At 37.1% G+C, this 22716-nt stretch overlaps 1 protein-coding gene across 7 annotated transcripts in view; it reads left to right on the top strand.

Annotated features, from left to right (window-relative positions):
- Positions 1-22716, top strand: part of SMARCA2 (SWI/SNF related, matrix associated, actin dependent regulator of chromatin, subfamily a, member 2) — a 119121-nt gene that overhangs the window by 86216 nt on the left and 10189 nt on the right. For 6 of the 7 annotated variants that reach the window (XM_054186642.1, XM_054186646.1, XM_054186644.1 and 3 more), the window contains one exon: positions 14518-14735. In XM_054186642.1, coding sequence (XP_054042617.1) covers positions 14518-14735 — 218 coding nt within the window. Of the gene's footprint in view, positions 1-12340; positions 12729-14517; positions 14736-22716 lie in introns of those variants that run through there. The other variant, XM_054186648.1, reaches the window with a different exon arrangement.

The raw sequence follows: 22716 nt of genomic DNA, 5'->3' as shown, positions 1-22716 counted from the left end.
GAAGTCCACAGGGAAATGCATTTAACTGCTTGGCTTTCCCTTATATTTTATCTGAATTTTCTTGTTGGATTTTAAGCCAATTACATCTTCTTCTTATCACTGTGGTCATGCAGACAGGCTGCTCCCTTTCTCTTTTAACATTTTTTTATGTCATAGAAGAGTTGTTTCCCTGTTCAGTCAATTTGTAAGGTTAACAACCACTGCTCATTCAGTCTTTTCCCATAGTTCCTGTTTTCTAGATCTCTTGACTTTTTTTCACTGATTTCCCCTATCTGTGTTTCTCCTATGTACAACGGATGTCTTTCTGCAAGTTTGGTCAAAAGCTAGACATTAAAATTCGAGGTGGAGCCTCATTTGAATAAGGAGGAGGAGTTCTTTGCATAACTCCTAGGGTACTTACACTCCACGATCCAGTATTTCATTTTCGTAACAGTAAAGGTATTGGCTCCTGTTGAATTTTTGATCCAGTGTAAGCTCTTAATCCTTTTTTGTGCATCTACTTCCTAGCCAATTTTTCAGAATCATGTTTTGTGTAGTCAATCTTTCCTTCCTAGGAAGAGGATTTAGCATATGCCTGTGTTGAATGATATCCAAGTTTTCTTCACCCAAATTATTCCGAATTTTAAGTCCATCCTCAGGTGAACTGTTGGTCAGCTTGGTGTTCTTTAGACATTTGGCAGGCATACTTTCTGTTCTGTCTTCCTAAAGACACTAAAAGCACTGAAAAGCACTGGATCATTTGATAAAGAGCCATTAAGGACTATTCTGAAAATAATTTCTTACCAGTTCTCTGTTTACTGGATAGTAATTGTTTTCATTGTTTGCTTCGGAGATGGTTGTGTGAGGCCAGGTCAGAAACCTTGCTGGTCAAGATGGTACGTATACTACCCCTTTTTCAAAGTGGCTTGTTATTCTCTTGAGAAAAATTAGTGTCCATCCTCCTTAACAACTCCTATTGAGTTGTTAAGCTGTTCTCAAATTAGTTAAATTAAAGCTAAGTCAGATTGCTTCACAGTACATAGCAGTCACTACTGTGACTCTATTGTATACATATTTTAACTTATGCTTTCAGGTGGACTTGAGAGTGTGTTGAAACAAAGTGTAGGAACTACTAATACTATTTACACGCTTAATTCAGAGGAATAATATTTATAATGTAACACTGCTTACACAGGTTCAGGATAAAAATTCCTCTCCATTGGATGGATACTGAAATCTAAGTCAAGTTTGCTGGGTTTTTTCATTATCTTATTTTCCGCGTGTGTGTATGTGAAATAGAGTTCTTTGTCACACCCACTGGCCTCCCACCACCATCACTTTTACGTGTTCTTTAAGAATGTAAGTGCTTTTCAGTAATGACATCTCTGGAAGATTGAAGAAAAAGCAATAATAATCTTGCACAACATTTTCAAAGGAATCTTTAACTATATAAACGTAGAAAATTGTGGTAGATAGCTTATAAGCATTTTTATCTTGTGGCTTTGTCACTTTAACTTGTAAGGTAACAGTATTATGCATATTGCATGAAAACTTTGAATTAATCATTTCATGTTAACTTGGATGCAGTGAACTGCTTCTATCAGTAAAACTGGAAAAAATAGAAAAGCCAGTAAGTTCTGAATTAGCAATGGTAGTTTAATTCATAAGACACCCTTTTACCCTTGTTTTGTTTCATGCCACTCTCTAAAGGTAACTATAGATACTTCTGTTTTTATTGCAGTTTTACAGAAGAATGACATTTATTTACCAGCAGCAAGGGATGCCTCTCATTTTATCTCTTGCTGTGACTGCTGTTATAGCTTTATAGTTATCTTCTCATGGGGTTTTCTGGAGTAAAACTTTGCATTTCTGACTAATAATGTTGTTTCATAATATGAATATTCAGTCCTCAGCTGTCTCATTTTCTTTATGTGTCTCGGGGAAGTTGACTGGATGTCTTGTTTTCCATGGAGTTTTGACTCAATCAGCAGCCGCAACTTGGACAGTGGAGATCAGCTACCTGCTCCTTTTCAGTTAGACCCTGACCCCTCTGCTGATACACCCAACTGGAGTCTAGTTAAGTTAATGGCAGATCCCCAAAGGATCTGCTGTGTACCTCGAGGTTGGTATGCATGCGTGCATACTGACAAAGTCTGTCAGTTCCCTCCTTGTTAGGAGGTCAGGTACCTCAGTTTGGAAGCAGGAGGCAAAGTTATTACAGAACCCAAACCTATGGACATACGCGGTGTTTAGTTAGATTGTGCTGCTGGCTGTAATTCAATACTAACCAGCCTCCCAGGGAAGCTGTAAGACACAGACAGGCTTCATCACTAGCTGTCGCTGCAGCCTGCAGTTCTGTAACTGTTGGCATGACAACCATATTTCCTAAAAAAAAAACAGGAAGGAGGACTTTGCTTCCTGATCCTATGAAGCATTTATATTCTGGAAGTATTTCATGCTCTAGTGGATTCTATCCCTGCATCACTTCTAACAGGACTGCAAAATACTTCACTGGATCCCACGGCAGATTATTTTCTAGAGGGGTCATCTACTCAGGACTGCATTGCTAAAGGCAGGCTTCAAGAATCAGAGGATTTGTTTGAGTTTGTTTCAGACTGAACTTCTCAAAAATTCCTCCACCTATCCTTAGGCGTGGCGTAAGCCTTAGGCAGTTAGCTTCCTGAGTCATCTTGAAGTACTCTGCTTGATGAGTGGAATGATGTATTTCCTTACTCTAGTGGAATCTTAACTTTAAAAAAGGAAAATCCTACAAAAGTTTTCCAGTAATCATAACCTGTAATTTCATCCTCTAGTCTGAAATTGTCAAGTTTAAAGATTACGGTTTAATGGATATCCATGACATAGTCTTTTCAGTTGCAGCTGAGAATGTAATAAAGTATTTTTAGCTGGATTTCAAACTCAGAACCATAGGACTCTGTCACTACTTAGAGCCTTGTTTTGTTTTTCATTTTGCACTTACACTGTACTACACATTATTCTGTTGAGAAACGTCACTTCCTCTTAAACCTCATTGTCTTTCCAGGAATCTTCGTTGTATTCTTAAGTTAGCCTTCGCTTAGGTAATCATTTTTGCTTGTCAGACTGTGATTTGCATTGCAATTTATCCCAGAAGACCAAAAAACCCTTCCAGACAGATAGTGTTTGTGATAGATTTTTAGTTTTAGGCTGTGATGCGCATATTCATAGAACCATAGAAATGTAGAATAGTTTGGGTTGGAAGGGACCTTTAAAGGTCATCATCATGAGCAGGGTCATCTTCAACTAGATGAGGTTGCTCAAAGCCCCATCCAGCCTAACCTTGAATGTTTCCAGGGATGGGATATCTACCACCTCTTTGGGCAACCTCTTCCAGTGTTTCACCACCCTCATCATAAAAAAATTTCTTCCTTACATGTAGTCTAAATCTGCCCTCTTTAGTTTAAGGCCATTACACCTTCTTCTGTATTAAAGGGTCAAGCTCTACTGTAAGTTCTGCCGTACTCTGATAACTGCAGCTTTAGAAGCATCCTGAAAACATGGAATTCACTGCATCACTGATAGAAGTTAGCCTCACAAAATGTTGTTTTGGTATAAAATACGTAAAAGATACATTTAAGTTAGCTTTTCTCAGCAAGTTGTCCAAAGTTTGACTTAGTTTCATTTTATGCTGTCTTCCTCAAAATTCTGCAAAGTTCTTAAAAAAAAAACTGTACTGGAATTGTGTTAAAGGGTTACCTCCTAGTGTTTATTCTTCAAACATGCATGAAAGTGACAGTTTAAGCTTTGTATTATGAGCTTCTCGTGTTGCATCATTAAGAAAGGTAGTGTTTCACGGCATGCATAAAACTTATGCTCATCTGTGAAATAAGAGGCTTTTGCTAATCTGTTCATCTGTTGATCAAAAAGAGTAAAGACTTTTAATATTTTTCTGAGCAGTTAGAAGGCATCACTGGTTATCTGTTCACTTGAGAACCAAATAATTAACTTACTCTAGAGGTTTGGCTCAAAATGAGTGATTTCACACTGGAAATCTGCTAATCATTCCTTAGTGTTATAGTCCTCAGCTGTGTTGTTTCCATAGTAGAAGAAAAGGCGTCTTGTTTTTTATAGGAAACTTTGTACTAGGATATGGTATCCTACTGTCAGATGTGTTGAACAATGAGAGTTGGTTCCTGTGTACTTATCTTTATGCAGTGCTTAGAATTGTCAAATTTATTCTTACCATGGAAAAGATAATCTGTCACTGCAAATGTTATCAAGCTTTGCTGGAGGCAAACATGGTCCCAGAAAGACCAAGACTACAGTTTCTTTCCAAAAGACTGATCTGGTAAGGTTATAAGCCTCGTCTTTACACCAGGTATCTTTCTGATTTAATTAGTAGGGTCTAAGAAGAAAATGGGAGGCAATGCTCTTTGAATGAAGAAAGGCTAAGCCCTGGAAAATTTTTTAAAATAAATTTTAAAATAATCCATTCATTCCCATTCTGAAGGATTGAATTTTGAGAATTTTTTTGTAACAAAAAAAATCAAACATGAGAGGTCTGTCTTTAGTTTTCAGCATTTTAAGCTGCAAAACATTAGCCACACTGACACTTTGCCAGGACATGCGACTTTACAAAGTAAAGATTTCCTGCCTTTTTCCACAACTGAAGAATATAGTGTCCGTAAAAAAAGGTAATTATCCATAAAACCAGCCCTATTATTCAAAGAAAAAAACATAAATTAAGATGGTGTGGTACTAAGAAACCAAGGGCCTTTGGCAACGGCAGCAGTATTTTGTGAAAGACAAGGTGAACAGCAGGAAGTACTTGTCTAAAGACTGGGAAGAGAAGCCATCCTACGTAACTGTTTATTAGTGTTTATATGTAACGGTGTTTCTGATTGTTTTCTGTATTCGTGATCTGCCTTGTAAAATAAACAATGCCTTTTCTGACTGAGAGACAGTAAATCCTTAGAATGTTGTAGAATTCCTGTTTTTCCTTGATTTGCGATCTGGTCTTTGTTGTTGAGTATCTTCATGACTTCCTTAGAGCTCCTTTCCTCCTGCTGTGCAACATTTGACTGTGAGCCTGAATGGAATGTGGTTGTTACCAGAAATATTACTAAATTCATAAGTTCTAATCTAATTAATCAACTGTTTTAACAAATCATTAAAAATGGAAGGAAAAAATCTCAGAAGGACAATAGAATGATACATCCCTCCAGTAAAAGTTTTATTTTAGACCAAAGAAGGAAGATCTGTAAGTGAAACCTACAGTACAAACCAAGCCATAACAATTTTGATTTTATTTTCCTTCTAAACTGTGAGATGTCAAGGAAAATGGAAGATCTCCTGTCCGAGGACACAACAGTGTTATGTTAATGACTAAATTCCATGCTAGTTATTTTAAAGGAATTTAAGAAAAAGTGAGAAAAGTAATCTCCCTACCTCCCCATGGCACCCCTCAGAAAAGGTAATTTTCTAGTGCAATTAATTTTCCTTGCCCCCTCTCCTAGGGAAGACAATGCCCTTGGTTCAAGAAAAAAAGTGTAACTGGAGTAACGATTATTTTAGAATACCTTTGTCAGTATACTGTCCTCTCCACTACTGAAATAGGCTTTCCTGAATCAGAATTCTGGATAAGTCAGGGAGAAAATGCTTATAAAAGTAAAAAAGGAGGAAAACCTTCCCCTTCCACTCTTCTTCATTGAAAAAAACAGCCACTAACTGCTCCAGGATCTTGTCTATGCAACAAATATACGCATCTCCGTCATACTGAACAAGATAAAGGGGAAAAAATGAGGCATCTCTGTCATGTTAGATTTTACTTTAAGATGGATTGCTTGTGAACCTGAATCCAGGAAACATGTCTCTTCCATCAGCTGTTTTTCTGTGCTGGTGGAAATTGCATGCAATATATCATTCACAAGTGGAAATACTGCAGCAGGTACCAAGAAAGACTTGTTGGCAGTCAGAGCCCTCTTTCCTAAACAGTACTTTTCTGTGATTAGTGTGAAATAAAATGTTTCCTACTTGAGTTCCTGTCAAAGGTTTTCTCGAATTTCCTGCTCATCCGTTTTACTTCAACAAGCCTTTGGCACCTGCAGTCATCAAAAAAACCCCAGACTTTTTCTGTCCTTATCAAGCTTGTTGAGAGGTTCTTATAATTCTTCACCTTTAGTTTTTGGTCTGATTCACTTTTGGCAAGGGAGACTTGAAGAAATCAGGACCTTCTGTACAGAAGAAAAAGCATGGCAACTCATGACTTAATAGTGTTTTTTAAATCTTGTAGACAAAAGCCAATGTAGAAAAACAAATTGCCATTTTTATGCATCTCAATTATATCAACTGAATATTATCTTCATGTATGCACATTAAATAATTGATAATTTTCGCCAAACAATTTAAAAAGAAGTATATCTAGAAAAATTTGTACCATATTAACTTAAAAAAAATACACACCACGCTTAATCATAGTTATTTCCTGTTTTGTTGTCATTGAGTTATTTGAAGTTACAATTGCAAACTAAAATTAATTTAGCTAAATCAGTCTTGAAGAATAGCTTTGGTCACATTAAGTGTGTTCCTTTACAACTGTGAATCTGTGAAGATTATTGTTTTTTCCCCCATAAATTTGCCCGCAGTATTTTCATAAGTGATAGTACTGCATCTTATTCATTCTGTGAATTTTAATTCCAAAGGTACCTGCAATCATTTCCAACGCCTATGCATTAAGAATGTTTAATCTTTGAAGCATGAATATGCTGTAAGGTTCTGAGCAATCTGAACGAAGTGTGAACTGCACAGGATACCATCAAGTTCAGAACTGCTATTATAACATCCTTTTCAGAATATGCTTGTTTGTTATCTGGCAACTTTCATGCACAGTATTTCACAAGTCCGTTGCATATTGTCCTCCAGTCTTCAATGAGAGAGTTTTTCCACTGTGTTTAGAAACAGGCTGTTACTCCAAATGGCAAGAGTTGTTCATCAGGTGACCTGGCTTCCTAAGAAGAAGGTGAGACTAGTTGGGAAAAAAAAGAAACAAACAAACCCTACCACAACAAAACAGTTCAGTGATGAAGAGGTAGATATCAATGGTTTCTGATATCGAATTATTTGGATCTTTTTTTCCCCTCTTTCTGCTGCTTCTAGGTTAGGTTGGCTTAGTCAAGAGGCTGTTAAAGTTAAATCTTGTTATAAAGTACAACTGTATGTCAAATGGGAGGGGTAAATCACACGTCCTTTCGAAAACTGCAAAAGGAAATTAGAGTTAGTTCTGTAGATCTTTAAAGAGCATGGATGAGTAGCTGTATACCACAGAATAGTGATGATGTTTGGTAGTTCCACGTTCAGTGTCTGTTAAGACACTGTGTATTTTCTCAATGCTGTAATTGGTTAAGCAAAGTATCTGTAGTCAGCATGGTGCAGTTGTTCTTTTTATCACCCAGTGCCTTCCCCCAAATGGAGCACTTTCCTTCTGCTCCCTGAGCGGGCTGTGGAGCCTGGTATCGTTGGTAATTACTCTGCTCTTCAGTCTTTCTGTCTCTAAAATTTATGAAAAGCTTTTAGGTACAAAATCAGTTTGAGTGGTTCCATTTAAAATCATTTGCCTTTTGGGGGAGGGAGGGATGAGACTAATTATTGGTTTATAAATTTATGTCCTTGCCAACGTAGTTTGCCATAACTCAGAGCAAGTTTATCAGTGCTGGGTCTGCATGATGCTTTACTTGGTAATTGTCACCTTAAAGATTAAGATAAAGCATTAAGATATTTTACATGAAGATTAAATATTAGGATATTTTAGAATCATAGAATCATAGAATTGCTGAGGTTGGAAGGGACCTTTAAGATCATCAAGTTCAACCATTAACCTGCCCTGACAAAAACCACTTCTAAACCATGTCCCTAAGTGCCCCATCTACCCTTTTTTTAAACACCTCCAGGGATGGTGAATCCACCACCTCCCTGGGCAGCCTATTCCAATGTTTAATAATCCTTTCAGTGAAAAAATGTTTCCTAATATCCAATCTAAACCTCCCCTGACATAATTTGAACCCGTTTCCTCTTGTCCTATAGCCTGTTACTTGGGAGAAGAGACCGGCCCCCATCTCTCTACAACCCCCTTTCAGGTAGTTGTAGAGGGTGATAAGGTCTCCCCTCAGCCTCCTCTTCTCCAGGCTAAACAGCCCCAGCTCCCTCAGTCGTTCTTCATAAGGTTTGTCCTCCAGACCCCTCACCAGCTCTGTAGCCCTTCTCTGGACACGCTCCAACACCTCAGTGTCACTCTTGTAGCGAGGGGCCCAAAACTGAACGCAGTACTCGAGGTGGGGCCTCACCAGTGCCGAGTACAGGGGGATGATCACTTCGCTAGTCCGGCTTTTATTTTATCTGATAGGTTTTTCTCAGACCAGAAAGAAAACACTGAAGATAAAAACTTCGATCATATAAGTACTTTTAAATAGGTAGCGCTTTTTTTTTTTTAACGTTATGCTCTGTTGTTTTGGCTGAGACCATTTCTCTTTAAAAGTAAGTATGTTCTTGCATGGTTCTATCAGGTCTTTTTATCATCAGTCTTTAAATCAAAATGCAAGGAAAAACTATTTATAATTTGCATTATTTTTTTCCTTAATGTCTATTTAAGGATAGGCACCTGAAGTTTCTGTGCAAATAATTAAGCAACTATTAATAGTTTTCAAATGCAAAACAGAAAACGATCTTATCTTCTCTCGCTTCTCAAAAAAAAGCAAGTTTCAGTGGTGTGAAGATGCAGACCTTGACTGATGAACGTATAGCTGAAGGACTCTTTCCTTATCTTGTGGAAGTTCAGCATATCTGAGAAGATGATTCATTACAAGTTTATGTGTTTTTTGCAATAATTGCATTTTGCTTATGTTTTTCTAAAAAACAATACTTTCGTTTCTACTTAAGTACTGGATGGAGACTTTTGGAATATTCCTTATGTGGAGGAGAATGAGTCAGCAGTGAAAGCAAGGAAGAACTGGATGTCTTCACTAATTCCTTGCCTTTGGCAGATTTTAATCTATACTCTGTTTTACTTTAGTTCCAGCAAAACTGGTCTGTCAAATCTGTTGTGCAATACTATCCAACTAGGAGAGGAAATTCAGTTAAAAAAACCCTTCAACAATCCTTATAATTATCTACAGGTATTTAGTCATTGCGCTGTTGGTAGAATATCTTATGCCCTTTCATGTAATTGTCAAGTATTTTTGTGTTCTTGACAGTCTTTACCTGTAATATACTGACCTCTGTGCTGTAGTCTAGCAAGAAATAAGTAGTTACAATGTAAGGGAACTTGCTCTTGAGAGCTAAGAAATAATTCCAATGTGTGGAAATTTGAAACAGACCCAGGAAACTAAGCAGGAGGACTGGATTTTGAAGAGATTTTTTGGAGATGAACTTCAGGTTGGAAAGTTGAAGTCTTCATCAGTTGTCAGATATAATCTGAGAACAAAAATGTAAAATAAAGAGGGGTAGGATTTCAAAGACAGCAAGAAGGAAAAAATAAAGTAGAATTTATCCACTTGGAATATCAGTATAGGACTTCAAGGATTACGCTGAAGAGACAAATTGTTAGGGGCAGGTAGATCACATTTTAGTGCTTTCAGTGTCTATTATTAGCCTTCTGTGGGGTCTTACTTCTTTCTTCTCTTCCATATTAGTAAATGGGAACTTCATTTTGCAAAGCAGTCATCTGGTGTTCATTACTGCATTACTGATGTGTTTTTTGGTTTTAAGTGATTAACAGCCCTTAAGTTTAGTGCCTCTTGGCCTGTAGTCAGTACAGGCCCAGGTAAGTTACTTGTTGCTCCCAGAAAAGGTCATTCTTTTGGAACCTTTGCTTGATGGGGTTAGTATTTATGTTCAGGGAGTTGGGAAGCTGACTTTTTTTTCTGTTCATCTATGTTTTGTATGCTTTCTATGGAGTTTAATTAGCATGCTAGCAAATCTGTTCACGTGGATAATGTAAGTCACAGTTGTTCTCTTCTAACTTTGGGGGTTGGGGAGACACAGGGCATTGATGTCTGAAGGGAAGGGGGCAAGCTATTTTAATGTTCAAGTCATTAAGATAAAATCAGAGAGGGATGCAGGAAGAGATCACATCTTCCATGCCCATTTCCCATTTAATCTGAACATATTTTCATCATTATCAAGTAGATTTGTTACATGTCTCCCTACCACTTTTGTTTTGTGTGTACTGTTTCTTTGACTGTAAATAGTAGCAGTAGCTTTCACTATGCCTTAACTTTCGCACAATACTGTAGTTATGTCCAACTATGCCTTACAGTGTTGTCATCTAAATTAGAGGCAGGCCATAGGCATTAAAACTAACTTTAATGCTGAGCACGTCTGTTGATGCACTGTGTGATGACACTTGAGTTACCTGATTGCTGTAAAATGAATTTTAAAACTAATACAAGACTAACACAATTATTGACTTGCAGAAGGCATTCATGAAAGAAAACTCAAAGCTGTAGCACTTAGTGCTTATTTGGGTCCGTAATTCTCAATTGAAAGCGTGTTCAGTCATGTTGCTGTGTCATGTTCTCATGAAGTTAAGAATACATCCATAAGGTCCTGCTCTTCAAATAGAGAAACAAAACGGTTTCCATTTGATATTTACTTTGTTTCTGTGGTGCTCCTGCATCTGTATCCATGTTCACTAAGAATACTTCCACCTCAAAAGAGCTACTTTCCTTTATGAAGAGGAAAATGTAATTGCAGGCAGCAATAGGAAGGCCAGCTGTCTCAGAAGTAACTTTTACTTGCATTCTGAAAAATCCACTTTTGTTTTGCGTTGGATTTTTTAATTTTAGGGTGGGGGCAGGGTCATCTCTTTTTGGAGGAAGGCGGTTTGGTTTCTTTAATCCGTGGTCAGTATGTTCTTTCTTAAAATTCTGGTGCCCTGGCAAGCCTGCATGCTTTTAGCTCTTTAGCAAGGAAATTTTTTTGTATACGTGGACCAGGATACAGCAGTAAGGTTCAGAAAAACAGGAAGATTTTGTCAGTACTGTACTTAACATTGTGTCCTCACACTTCCACTGGTATCTCTTGCCTTTCATGAGGCGCCCAATCCTTTGCAAAATTTGGCATTACATTTTCACAGTTTTCTTTCAAAGAATGAAGTCTCCAAACTTAATTGTACTCTTTGGTCCTATTTCGTTAAGGGAAGGAAAGTGTTAAATTTTTATTTGTGTACTATTTTCCTTGACTCCCTTGCTGTTCATCTCACTAATCCAGAGGCATTTGAGCATGGGAGGTGTCTGTGCTGTCTTGCATTCTCACACAGCCCATCATCTGTCAGGAACTGGAGATTTGTGTCTGGGATTTGTATCATTATCGTACGGGTAAAGGTTTGGAAGGGCGTTCTCTTCAGTGTGGCCCTTCAGCCCTAGAATAGTAAGCTTTTCTAACAAAGAGCTCAGTCAGATGAGTCAGTTTAATAAATATTTTGTTACTCATACACACATGTATGGATCATATGTGTAAACATATGTACAGAGCATTAATATCTGCTGATAATTGATTTATGTGTTATAGTTTTAAGCCATCTTTTGAGGCAGCATAAATCTTAAGGTTTAGCTTTTAATATTACTGTTTATGTACAAAATATAAATTTGCCACTTGAGAACTAATGTTAGGAGTCACAACAACATTTTTGTACTGCTGGCATTGTCACACTGATTTTCAAGTGGTGTCACTAAAGTCTTTAAATTAAGGAAAACTGAGTTTACATTCATGCATGTAAATTTTGAAAGCTGAGTAATCAATTGATACATTACTAGCTAAGTAGACAGTTTTAATGTTTGTTTGCACATGTGTAATATGCTAAGATTTAATTTGCTATCTGCTAGTCACTAATTTTACGAGTGGAAGAGTATATGTTATTTTACTTGGGTTTTATTTTTTGTCTTTACTACATTGCTATATATAATATTAAAAAAATCTTTTTACTTTTATCATATCTCCTTGTCCTGATATTTTAATCCAAAATACTAAGTACTCTGAGCAAGAATTTTATGCAGAATTCTAAAATGAGATGTTAGTAAACTCTGTGATGACAGCGCCGTAACTCTGTGATGTTATTTTTTTGGTGGTAGAAAATGTATCAAGCAATCAAAAATATAAAAATACTTTAGTTAAGTGAACAGCAGTTTTCTCAAGGACAAAAAAGTGTTACTGAAGTTAACAAAATAAGAACTTGGGTTGTTTTGTTTTTTCAATTTCTTGTAAATCACAATAGATTTTTTTATCAGTTTCAATAACCAAAACCTGATCTGTTCACTGCGGAGCAATAGGAATACATTTTCTATAATAAATGCATCTTTAAAATGCATGCAACCTATTTCAGTTTTAAAATCACACATGAAATTGTCTAATTCTGCTATTATAATTAAAATGCTAACAAGAATCAGTAACTGCCCAGCTAAAAACCTAATTTGGATGCCTGGAATAATAAGGGGAGAAATATGATAAGTAGTTGTCAATATTAAAGCAGGCTGAAGGAGGAAGGCTTCGGGCCTTGTAGTAGGTAGAATGAAACAGCAGATTTGAGTATCCACAATCCTTTCAGTATTAAATTTTCAGTAAAATAAAATTACTTGTATATGAAAACATAGCCTTTCCCCAGCTCTCTTTTTTTTCCTGATCAGCTGATGAAGAGACTAGCAGCTCGCTGCTTTGCTGGCTTGTTAATTTTATCCCCACTAACTGTGATTTCCGATAGCCGGCCTGCTGATAGTGGTAAGGTAAATATCCTTTTTCATTGCCGTCTTGAAGATTCAGTAGAACTACATCACAGGCATGTGTAGGTGTGTAACACATCAAAAGTCGGTGTTCTCCGTATTTCAATGTACAACTGAGTGCTTAAGGAGAGCAATGACATTAACTGTTGACAGCCTTGCATGCTGTATTTATTATTAGCTTTTCTAGCTTCCAAGATATGCAGAGAAATTTCCTTTTCTTAATCTTTATTAGCTGCAGTGGATTATAGTGGGTGTCCTGCTTTAGCCAAATGAATATTAATGAATTTGTGTGCAGATTATTTTTTTTCCTTCTTTTTTCTTCCTAACTCATCAGATCTCAAGCCTCCTTCATAGTGGTTATCTGAATGCTGTGAAAGCATGATGTAAATTGTCTTTTGATTATTAAGGCCTAGTTTCAGACTGTCCCTCAGGATTTGGCGTTTATGTTTGTTCTGTGGATTTGCACATCGGAGGATGCATAGGAAACAGATTTTGGAATCCCAGTAGTGTTTTTAACATGCCAGGTTGTTTTGTGTTGTGCATCAGATTTTGTTCACAAAATGTTTTTCAAGAGGCATTGTACACAATTGAGAAAAATTATGTCTGGGCTGTAATCACTCTTTTTATATTGATTGTTATGCTCACATGATCATAAATATTAGCCATGTTTGGTGCTGTGGAGAAGTGAAGGTAATTGCCTTATGATTAGAGATCCTTTCAGCTACGAGAAAGGATTGATTAGAATTTGCATGTACTCAAGGCAATATTGAGAGGCAAAAGGGACAAATATCAACATCAGTTATGTTCTGAGAAAGCATTAATCAGAAAGCCTAGTTTTAAGATTTTTTTTCATTTTCTTTATTTTTAATTTCAGTTCTCTTGTGACCCAGTATTTTTATTTCTTTTCTTTTGTTGGCTTTCCCAAATCAAGAAAAGTTCAGCTTCTTGCTTTATCACATGGATTTGATAGTCATTGTGTGAACAGGTTCCTGTATTTCCTAGTTTGGTTTTCTGTAGCAATTGTTTTATCCCTCTGCATAGTGCTGCTGGGTCTGGTTAAAAGCATACATCCAGGTAATTGAAACTAGTGTTCATTGTTTGTGACTGTGTGTCTGGGGTTCGTTGGTTGGGTTTTTTTGCATCCCACGTTATGAGCGCTTTTTACAGTAAAACACTGTACTGACAGTGCTTCTGCCTAGCTGTTGGTTACTAATCTAGAAGAAAATGATACATTTTAGAGATGGCTTTAATACTTAGGCAATTTGGAAGTTGCTTAAACTATTTGAAAGAGAAGTTGAGTTGTTATTGAGTGAAGTATCTGTGTGTTGTTTGTGTACGCAAAGAATTGTCCGTGATCTGGCTTTGGGAACGAGGGCAGTTTAGACTGCCCTGTTTGAAAACGTGTGATACCAAAGTCTGTTTTGCATGGAACTACATAAACCAGAACTGCCACTGACTTGAACAAATGAATGTTTGTTGTACACTTACTGACACAGTACCATAGGCCATTGTTGTTTGTAGAACTGTGAGTTGGTCTGGAATTCAAGGTTCAGATAAATACGCATCTATTTAGATTAGAGTGGAATTCTTAAAACAAATTAATGTTCAGTGTCTCCTTGATTGCCAGTAACTCAATTTCTTGTTGTACTCTTGTTTATAAATAAGCTGAACATTTTGAGCTGAATTGTCTGCATCCTGTGGGGCTGCATTTTTTTTTAAATGCAATCTGTTATTTCCCTTTGCAATATCTCTTTTGTTTAAAAATCATACTTCTTGAATCTATGGTTGTCAGGCAATTGAAGACGGCAATTTGGAAGAAATGGAAGAGGAAGTCCGGCTTAAAAAACGGAAGAGACGAAGAAATGTGGATAAAGATTCTGGGAAGGAGGATGTAGAGAAAGCAAAGAAAAGAAGAGGCAGACCTCCTGCAGAGAAGTTGTCACCCAACCCACCCAAACTGACAAAACAAATGAATGCTATCATTGACACTGTGATAAACTACAAGGATAGGTGAGCTTGGAGGCCCTCTCTCTCTTGCATGTGCTTTTTCCCTCTCTGTTGAGATCTCTCTGTGTTTTTTAATGGCTTCATTTTTGTTTTCAGTCTTCAGAAGGATTTGCTGACATAGCAGTCTGAAAAGTAATTCACTTAGGGCCTGATCCTGTAAGTCTCACTCTTTGTAGAGGATTTTTTAAAGACCCAACTGATAGGAAGTTGTTGAAACACAAATACAAAAAGAAGGCATAGAGCTCCTGTTTAGAAATTAAGTCATTCCACTGAGGAGGTGTACTTAAGAACATTTAGTTTGAGTGGGATTTTTCTTCAGTTTAGTGATGCAGCATATGTTAAGATTAATCTTTTCAAATACATGGCTACAGATTTATTAAGGCAGGTTAAGATGGGTCTCACCATAACCTGAAAGACTGCCCAAAAAATGTAGGGCTCATATCATAAGCATCTGAGCTGCCAAAGGAAAAACTGTAGAAATGCAGAGCATAATATGTTGTCCATAGGTGAGATGGAGGCCTATTTGTCAAGAAATCCCTATTTTCAGTATAACAAAATCCTAAATAGCTGGACCTTAGGAAAAAATAGCACTTCTAAACTGAGATGTCATTTGAAGACTTCTGTTTTGCACATTTTCAAACTGAAAATCATCTGTGCTTCATGAGGAAGAAATTGAGAATTAGTTAGTAGCATCTTTGAATCAGACTTTTTTGAGAAAGTTGTATTTTTTAACTCAACTCCTATTTGCCAAAAATCAGTAAAGCCTTCTTGTGTATTTATCCCTTCTTTGCTGTACATTTAATTACTTAAATCATATAAGGAGCAATTTTAAGCTAAATTAATATTAAATGCATTCAGAGAAAATCAAGAAGTATTTTTATTAGGTGACCTGCACAAGTGTAACAATATCATTTTTGCATGTAAGCAACTTTCAGTCCGTGACTTCAAATGGCAAGTTGTACTTCTTTTTTGTCAGGCACTGTTCTAGATCTGCCTGTACAAGGTTTACTTGTGCAGTATCTGGTGAAGCACACAGAGACAGGATGCCTGACTTTTTTGGCACGTAACTGTTGAAATTTAGCATTCTGTGATCTGTGGGCTCTCTCTAGCATACATCGAAAAGTTTTTTGCATCGGAACAGGATATTCACAGCAATGAACTTGATGAGCAGGAAGCTGCCTACAAACAGTGTATTCAGCTTGCTGTGGCTCTCGACTAACAGAATAGCTGAGAAGGGAGAAGTGTTTAAAGTTCAGGTATTCCAGTCAGGGCTGCAAGGAAGCATCCCTTCGTTTTGGATCCCTGGCCTTGAGCCTTCTCCTGAAGGCAGGCACTTCTGATCAAGATGCCTGCTTCTCATTTTTAAAATAGCAAGAGAGTTACTTCAGCTGGCCTCCAGCAGGGGATAGCTACTGATAGCTACTGATAGTAACTGATAGTTACTGGGGAAGTTAAAGATTTTTGCCTATTGCTTATGCCCCAGGAAGTTCATATCTGATCTCTGTCAAACAAGTTAACCACTGTGCTATTTTGTAGTGACAGGGCATACTATTTCTCTCCCAGGAGCCCACATTTATGGAAGACAGAATTGGTTCCTGCTTTAAAAAGCGTACAGAGCTCTATTCTGTTAGGAATTGAAAATGTCTGTTAAACTGAGCTTTTCAGTACGATGAAATATGCAGAAGAGTTCCCGTTTCCTGTATTCTGAATTTTTTGAGAGGTAGCATCAAACCGCTGTACATACCGGGACAATACAGAATTGTAAATTTATGCATCAGAAAACTTTAATATCTTAAAGTTTTTGGTGTTAAGGTTGTTCTGGAGTTCAATAAACATTTTCAGGATTTGCATCTTTAGAATTAAGTGAGTTTTAGGCATTGGAACGCTTCAGCTTTGTTGGAGGTTCATGTTTGTTCTGCTCTGGGCTTTTGTGTGTGTGAAGGCAATTGGGACAAGTATAGAGGGACAGGTTAATTGGAAGAAAAGTAGGCCATGAGCTTCATCTGGGGAAAAAAAAAGGTTTTTCATGTGTTTAGTATTTGAATGCTTGAAATCATCTTTGTCTTTAGCTTAAATTTTCAGTGATAATAGAGTTCTCGTCTCTACTTTATTAAAGTCCAGAGGGCTGATCCAGACCACAGGGAGCTGATTGTGTCCCAAAAGGTGGTCAGGTGACACCCATTCAAAATCTTACTGACTTTGGCCTGAGTTACTTTGTCAAAACCAATTCTACAATCTTCAGTAAGTTTTGTTGCAGTTAATAAGCCAGAAGGCAAAAAAATCAAGATAATATGTTGCTAAACTAATAAATGTCTGTTTATCTCATGTTTCCCCTTGCTTTTGAGAAGAGCTCCTTGTAAATACAGTACCGCTTCTCTGTTCTTGTTACAATTTTTCTCTTTAAAAACAAATTTTTCCATGGTGCCCACAACAATCTGGAATACCAGTTGGCTGCTTTTGTGTGGCGATTCTGTATAATGTTGATGCAGGGAAGGAGTCCCCGGATACTTCCTTAACTGTCTTCTATTTGACTTCTGTTGCAGGTGTTTGGGGACAAGTACAATCCTTTCCTCCCTTATTTAAAAAGCATCCAACACGATAGGCTGGGTTGCCTATGTCTAGCAATACTAGAGGCTACAATAAAGGAGGCCATAAGCTCTAGTAAACTGAAGTTTGAGCCACACAATTATTATATAAAGGTCAAAACAATATTAAACAGACAAATTATCAACATTTCAGATAAGTGTTCAGTGTAGAGAAATGCAGCATGCGATTCTTTGAAAAGGAAATTCAGAGGTAGATACCCAGCTACTTGCAAACCCCAGTTAAAGAAGTCCATGCAAGACAGTGAAAGTTAGCATTGAGGTCAAATTACTGTTTATCTCTGTCATATCCTCAGTGCAAATTCAAGCTTTTTCTTGAGGTTTTCCTCTTTTATGCAGTCCTGTATAGCAACTCACGTATTTCCTTTTATTCCCACCCCACATGCCAACATCATACTGATTTTAATGAAACATTCCAATAATGAAAAGTTTAATAGTTCTTACAGAGCAATTTATAGCTACAAGCTGAGTTTCTTTGGATCTTCCTAGAGAACTAGGAACACTCTGAAGGAGGGAAAACTTCAGTGTTCATGCTGAGATTTGACTTGACTGGCAGCCTAACTGCATTAGTTTCCTGGAATTCTGGTACTTGGGGTGTTTCCGTGTCATAAAAGAAATAGTAAAAAAGGAGCAAAAGGACAGAGATGTGAGGCACTGTGAAAATGTTCAGCTCAGACTGTTTGGACTCCTTTGGTGCGAGAGCTGTTGAGGTCCTTGTCAGGTTGACAATACCTGCTTCTGACAGGCCGCTCTGCTTTGGATTCCAGTATTGGGTGATGTGCTTTAAGCTTTTCTTCATGTTGATAGGCATTTCTTTATCATATCTTTATTAATCTTGAAAGAAATAGTCTTACCTTGATTTGAAGAACTGTGGGGTAAGTGCTCCAAATCGTTAAGAAGTAAAAATGCTTGTTGAAGTCATTGCTACCTTTTTAAACTGCACCTGTGCTCTTACTACTCAGCTTTAAGTATCAAACCATCTACCATGTTGCCAGAGAAGTACCATAGATACAGAGCAGTACTACAGATGCCGAGCCTTTTTTTCTCTTCTACACTGCTTTGTTGTCATAGGTGAAGCTGAGTTGGTGTAGGTTTCATCTGTAGTGTTTTAGAATGGAGAATAAATCTGTAACGAAGCAAAACATAGAAAAGATAGTCAGAGTCCTGTGACTTCTAGTCACCTGATCTAGTGGATGATGTCCCTGCCCACCCACGGCAGGGAACTTGCGTTAGATTACCTTCAAAGGTCCTTTCCAATGCAAACCATTCTATGATTTTGGTAAAGCATTTATTAGGATACCACAGGAAAATTATAAGCTAATATGAAAGAAAGAGGAGATCTAACAAGTAAGCTCTCTAATCATGAGTGAAAACAGGAAAAGGATGTAACTGAGGCAACTATTAAAATAGGAACTATTAACCTGGAAAGAAGATACCATGAAAGTTCTAGAAGAATTGGTGTTGGCACAGATCATAACGTATTAATGATATATATTTTTAAATGTCCTAGCAAAGATACTAGTGTTGGGATGGTATTTATGGAGGACTGAACACAGTTAAGTCTAGAGTAAAAGAACTGACATGAAGTATAGTACCTCAGAGTGCATTATAAGCTGCTTACAGACTAAAAATAGGAAACTTTTCTTTGAGTTGGAAGGTCACCATGTGGAACTGACAGAAAAAAATGACCTGGGCACAGAAATTGTTGATCAAAGCTAGCTACGAGCCATCAGTATTGTCCAGCCATAAGCAAATAGGAGCCTGATACTGACACTATTGACTGTGTGGATGAGGAAATACTCATTATATGTGTATGTCATTATATGTGACACCATTAATGCTTTAGAGTTGCTGTATGTAGTACTTGAATACTTTTCCATTCAAGAAAGATTAGTTTACACTGAGACAAGTGTAAATAATTATTTCAATGATAAGTAGCATGGGAGAGTCTTGCGAGAGGAAACAGGTTGGTTTATTTATCCAAACACAGCACAATCTGAGAGAAGATGATTGCTCTCAGTAAGTTCATTTGGGAAAGAAGGGAAGCATAAACACAGGGAGAGTGTAGAAATATGTAAAATACAGGACGGTGATCACAAGGTTATATAAGTGTAAACCTTCATGGATGCATTCAAGTCATTAATACTAACAAGTTCTGGAACCTTTCCATACGGAATAGTGGGGCAGAAATACCTAGATAGACTTGGGCTTTTTTCCTTGATTAAAAAACGTTTATATGATTACAAAACCAAGGCCCTAGATTCAAGGACCTGGAAACGCCTTTCCAGTTAAACACTTGATCGTGATCCTCCAGTGTAAAGTATATGCATCATCTTTGCAGACTCCATTTACAAAAATACACTTTAGTCTGGGATTTTGTTGAAATTATTTCTTAAACTTAAGATTTAGGTGCCTTTGCAGCCTTTTACGTTGTTCTAATCTTGCAGTGTAAAACACCTGTTTAGAAAAGAGGAAGTTGAAATACATCAGTCCAGCATTTTTGTCACACTTTTTTCCAGTTCTGATGCTTTTAACCTGTCTTTCCTTCCATCTAAAGTTTAGAACGCCCATAGAAGAGGATAGCCATAGAATCATATGTGTAATACGTATCTTATGTTTTCAGAAAGCAAAATTAGTTTGTATGCTTTAGCCTTTTCAAAGCAGGGACAGTTTTACTGTTCTTTTCAGAGTAAGGAATTTGTATGCCAAATTTGAGCCCTAACAGCTGGTTTTTGCAGTCCCCCAAACTATCTTTTTCCTCTTTTGATGGTTTTCCTTTATTTTTTATTTCAGAGGAAGACAAGCTGTAAGTATAACCTCCCTTTCCTGATAAAATTATGTGGAGAAAAAGGATCATACTTCATACCTTGCAATCCTTCAGCTTCCCTACAGATCCACTGTCCTCTTCTGCCTTGCATCACAGTTTGATGTTTCCTGTCTAGGCTCCAGTTTGATGCTACTGCTAGTTTGCATTAGCTTTGTTTACATAGCAACAGCTGACTTCAAGAGTCCCAGGATGCTGATAACTCTATTGCATACAGGGATTTTCATTTGTGATCTGCCTGCTCTCTGCTCTGCTCATGAGGCTTCAAGTGCATGGTGAACCAGTTAACTTCATAAAGCCTCCTCAACATAGCAGGGGCCTGTTGACCACATTTTAATGAAGCTGGTAAGGAAATTGGAGGATGGGGTTGTTGTACCCTGTCCACATTTCCTGCTTGGCAAGAGACTTCCCCTGTCTGTGGTGCTTAGCATTTTGATCACTGCATCATTAAAGACAAAATTTTTAAATTCGTGCCCATAGTATTCTGCTTTTGACAGGACATAGCTCAGGGAGAGAGTAATTTTCTCTATGTGAAATGGATTTTATTCAGACTACTACCAGCTGTTTTCTGAGGTTGTCAGTGTTTAACTGTTGTAAAATGGTGAGTAATGTAGTTAGCCATTACTAATCTAACTAGTAATTAATTATGCCAACTGGTACTCTTGAGTATTCAAACATGCAAAGCAAATAATTCTTATTTATAGCCAAGCCAAAGTTATGGAGCACATAGCCATGTGTCAAAACCAGGAATTATATTTTTAAGTATTTTTACCCACTTCCATTTCAATGATGGGGACAGATCCACCATGTATTACTGCAGGTAGTTCCAAAAAGGAAAAACCGTTAAATACATTTAATGAAAATGAATCATCTCCCTACATAGCTCGGTTACTGTTGGAAGTCATGAAATACAGAGGAACCACCTCGCTATGTAAGCTCTTCTAATTCTCCTCCCACACACACGCTCTTTTTTAAAGGCGTCCTTGTGAGTTGCATTTGATTAGGAGTTGTAATTTGAGTTGCATTTGATTAGCAGTTGTAATTTGCATGCCGCGGTTCTGGTTGTGACCGCTATGACTAGGGCAAGCATGCAGGACTCTTCATTTTACCTACTCTAAATAGAATTGCAGTGTTTTGTTAAAAGTCTGAAATTTGCCAGAAATACAAGAACGTCTTGCAGTTTCAGCTTCGTAGTTGTCTCTCCTTTTGATTCCAAAGGAGAAAGGGTGTTGATCATAGTAATACTTTTGACAGGTCAGTGGCAGCTTGTGTCTGGCCACATACTGCCGGCAAAAACAAAGACAAAAGCAGCCTTGTACAAGTGAGGCCTAATTGTTCCTGCATTTAATTCCAGATAATACTGACTAAATGGGTGGAAATATATGCTTCTATGTACCTTATAAGCAGTTTGACAAAAATGAGAGAAAACCAGATATAGATATATTGAGCACAAATATTCTTCTAAGCAAAAATATTTTTAAAATGAGCAGTATTTCTTAAGGATTTTTAACTCGCACAGCGTGCGAGACTATATATTAGTCCTGTGAGCGTGCACAGGACTAGCATGTTGAGCTGATGCAGCAGCAGTGAACTGTCACTCACAGTTGTTTCGCAGTCAGGTCTTTTAATTTATTCTGGTCTTTCTTCCCTTCAGCATGTATCCTGCTAGTTGCTAGGCAACCAGAAGTGATTTTTACTGCGCATGATTTTTATGTGGTAGTTGTTGTGGTTATTATTTTCTAATTATAAAACTGGGGACAGGGATTAAAATCAGAATTGCGTTACTAATTACTAATTTTCTCCTGTTGTATCCACAACACAGCCATTTGAGATTATGTAAGAAAAGACGACATTAATTTACAGTATAGATGCACATATACAAAGGGAGCAGAAGATAACATTTCTTTGTGAGAGGAGGTTCTATAAAAAGGATAGAACAGAATAAGTTGTTATTGATCTGAGTAGACAAAATCAGGCACTAGTCTTCTGTCTGTTGCATATTTCATGCCCTTAATGCTTTTTCTTTCACGGCCTTAAATGATTCTCAGTAATTAATTATATCAAGCAAAAGCTTGAAGGTTTTCTGTGGCATTCTTAGTTTAATAGAATGTGTGAACAAATCACAGTTGGCTAGATTTATGTCTTGAAAATAGGATATTGCTGTTTAATAATTTACTACTGTCATATTTTTAATATAAAATACAATATACGAAGGGGTGTGTGTGTATGTTAAAAGGGAAAAAAATTATATAGTCATGAGATAAAAACCTCTATAATAATCAGGAACTTTTTAAATTGGACAAATATGCTAAACATGTTTTAAAATGTGATCAAAAATAGTTTATTAGTAGTTGTTTCCTTTATACTTAATCATTCTATTTGTTGTTAAGACATTGAAGCAACACCAGCATCACTGGTTTAGTATTTTTTCTCAAATAGATATTTCTGTTAAAAGAAAGCTGCTGAAGTTTAAAACACAGCAATGATGACTCAGTCCTTCTGTGTAGCAAATCCACATTCATAATGCACAAAGTTTTGAAAGCCACTTTTCACACTT

This window comes from Rissa tridactyla, chromosome Z (assembly GCF_028500815.1).
Source record: "Rissa tridactyla isolate bRisTri1 chromosome Z, bRisTri1.patW.cur.20221130, whole genome shotgun sequence".
Lineage (NCBI taxonomy): Eukaryota > Metazoa > Chordata > Aves > Charadriiformes > Laridae > Rissa > Rissa tridactyla.
The sequence above is the reverse complement of the archived record's forward strand: the minus strand, read 5'-3'. Positions and strand labels throughout refer to the sequence as shown.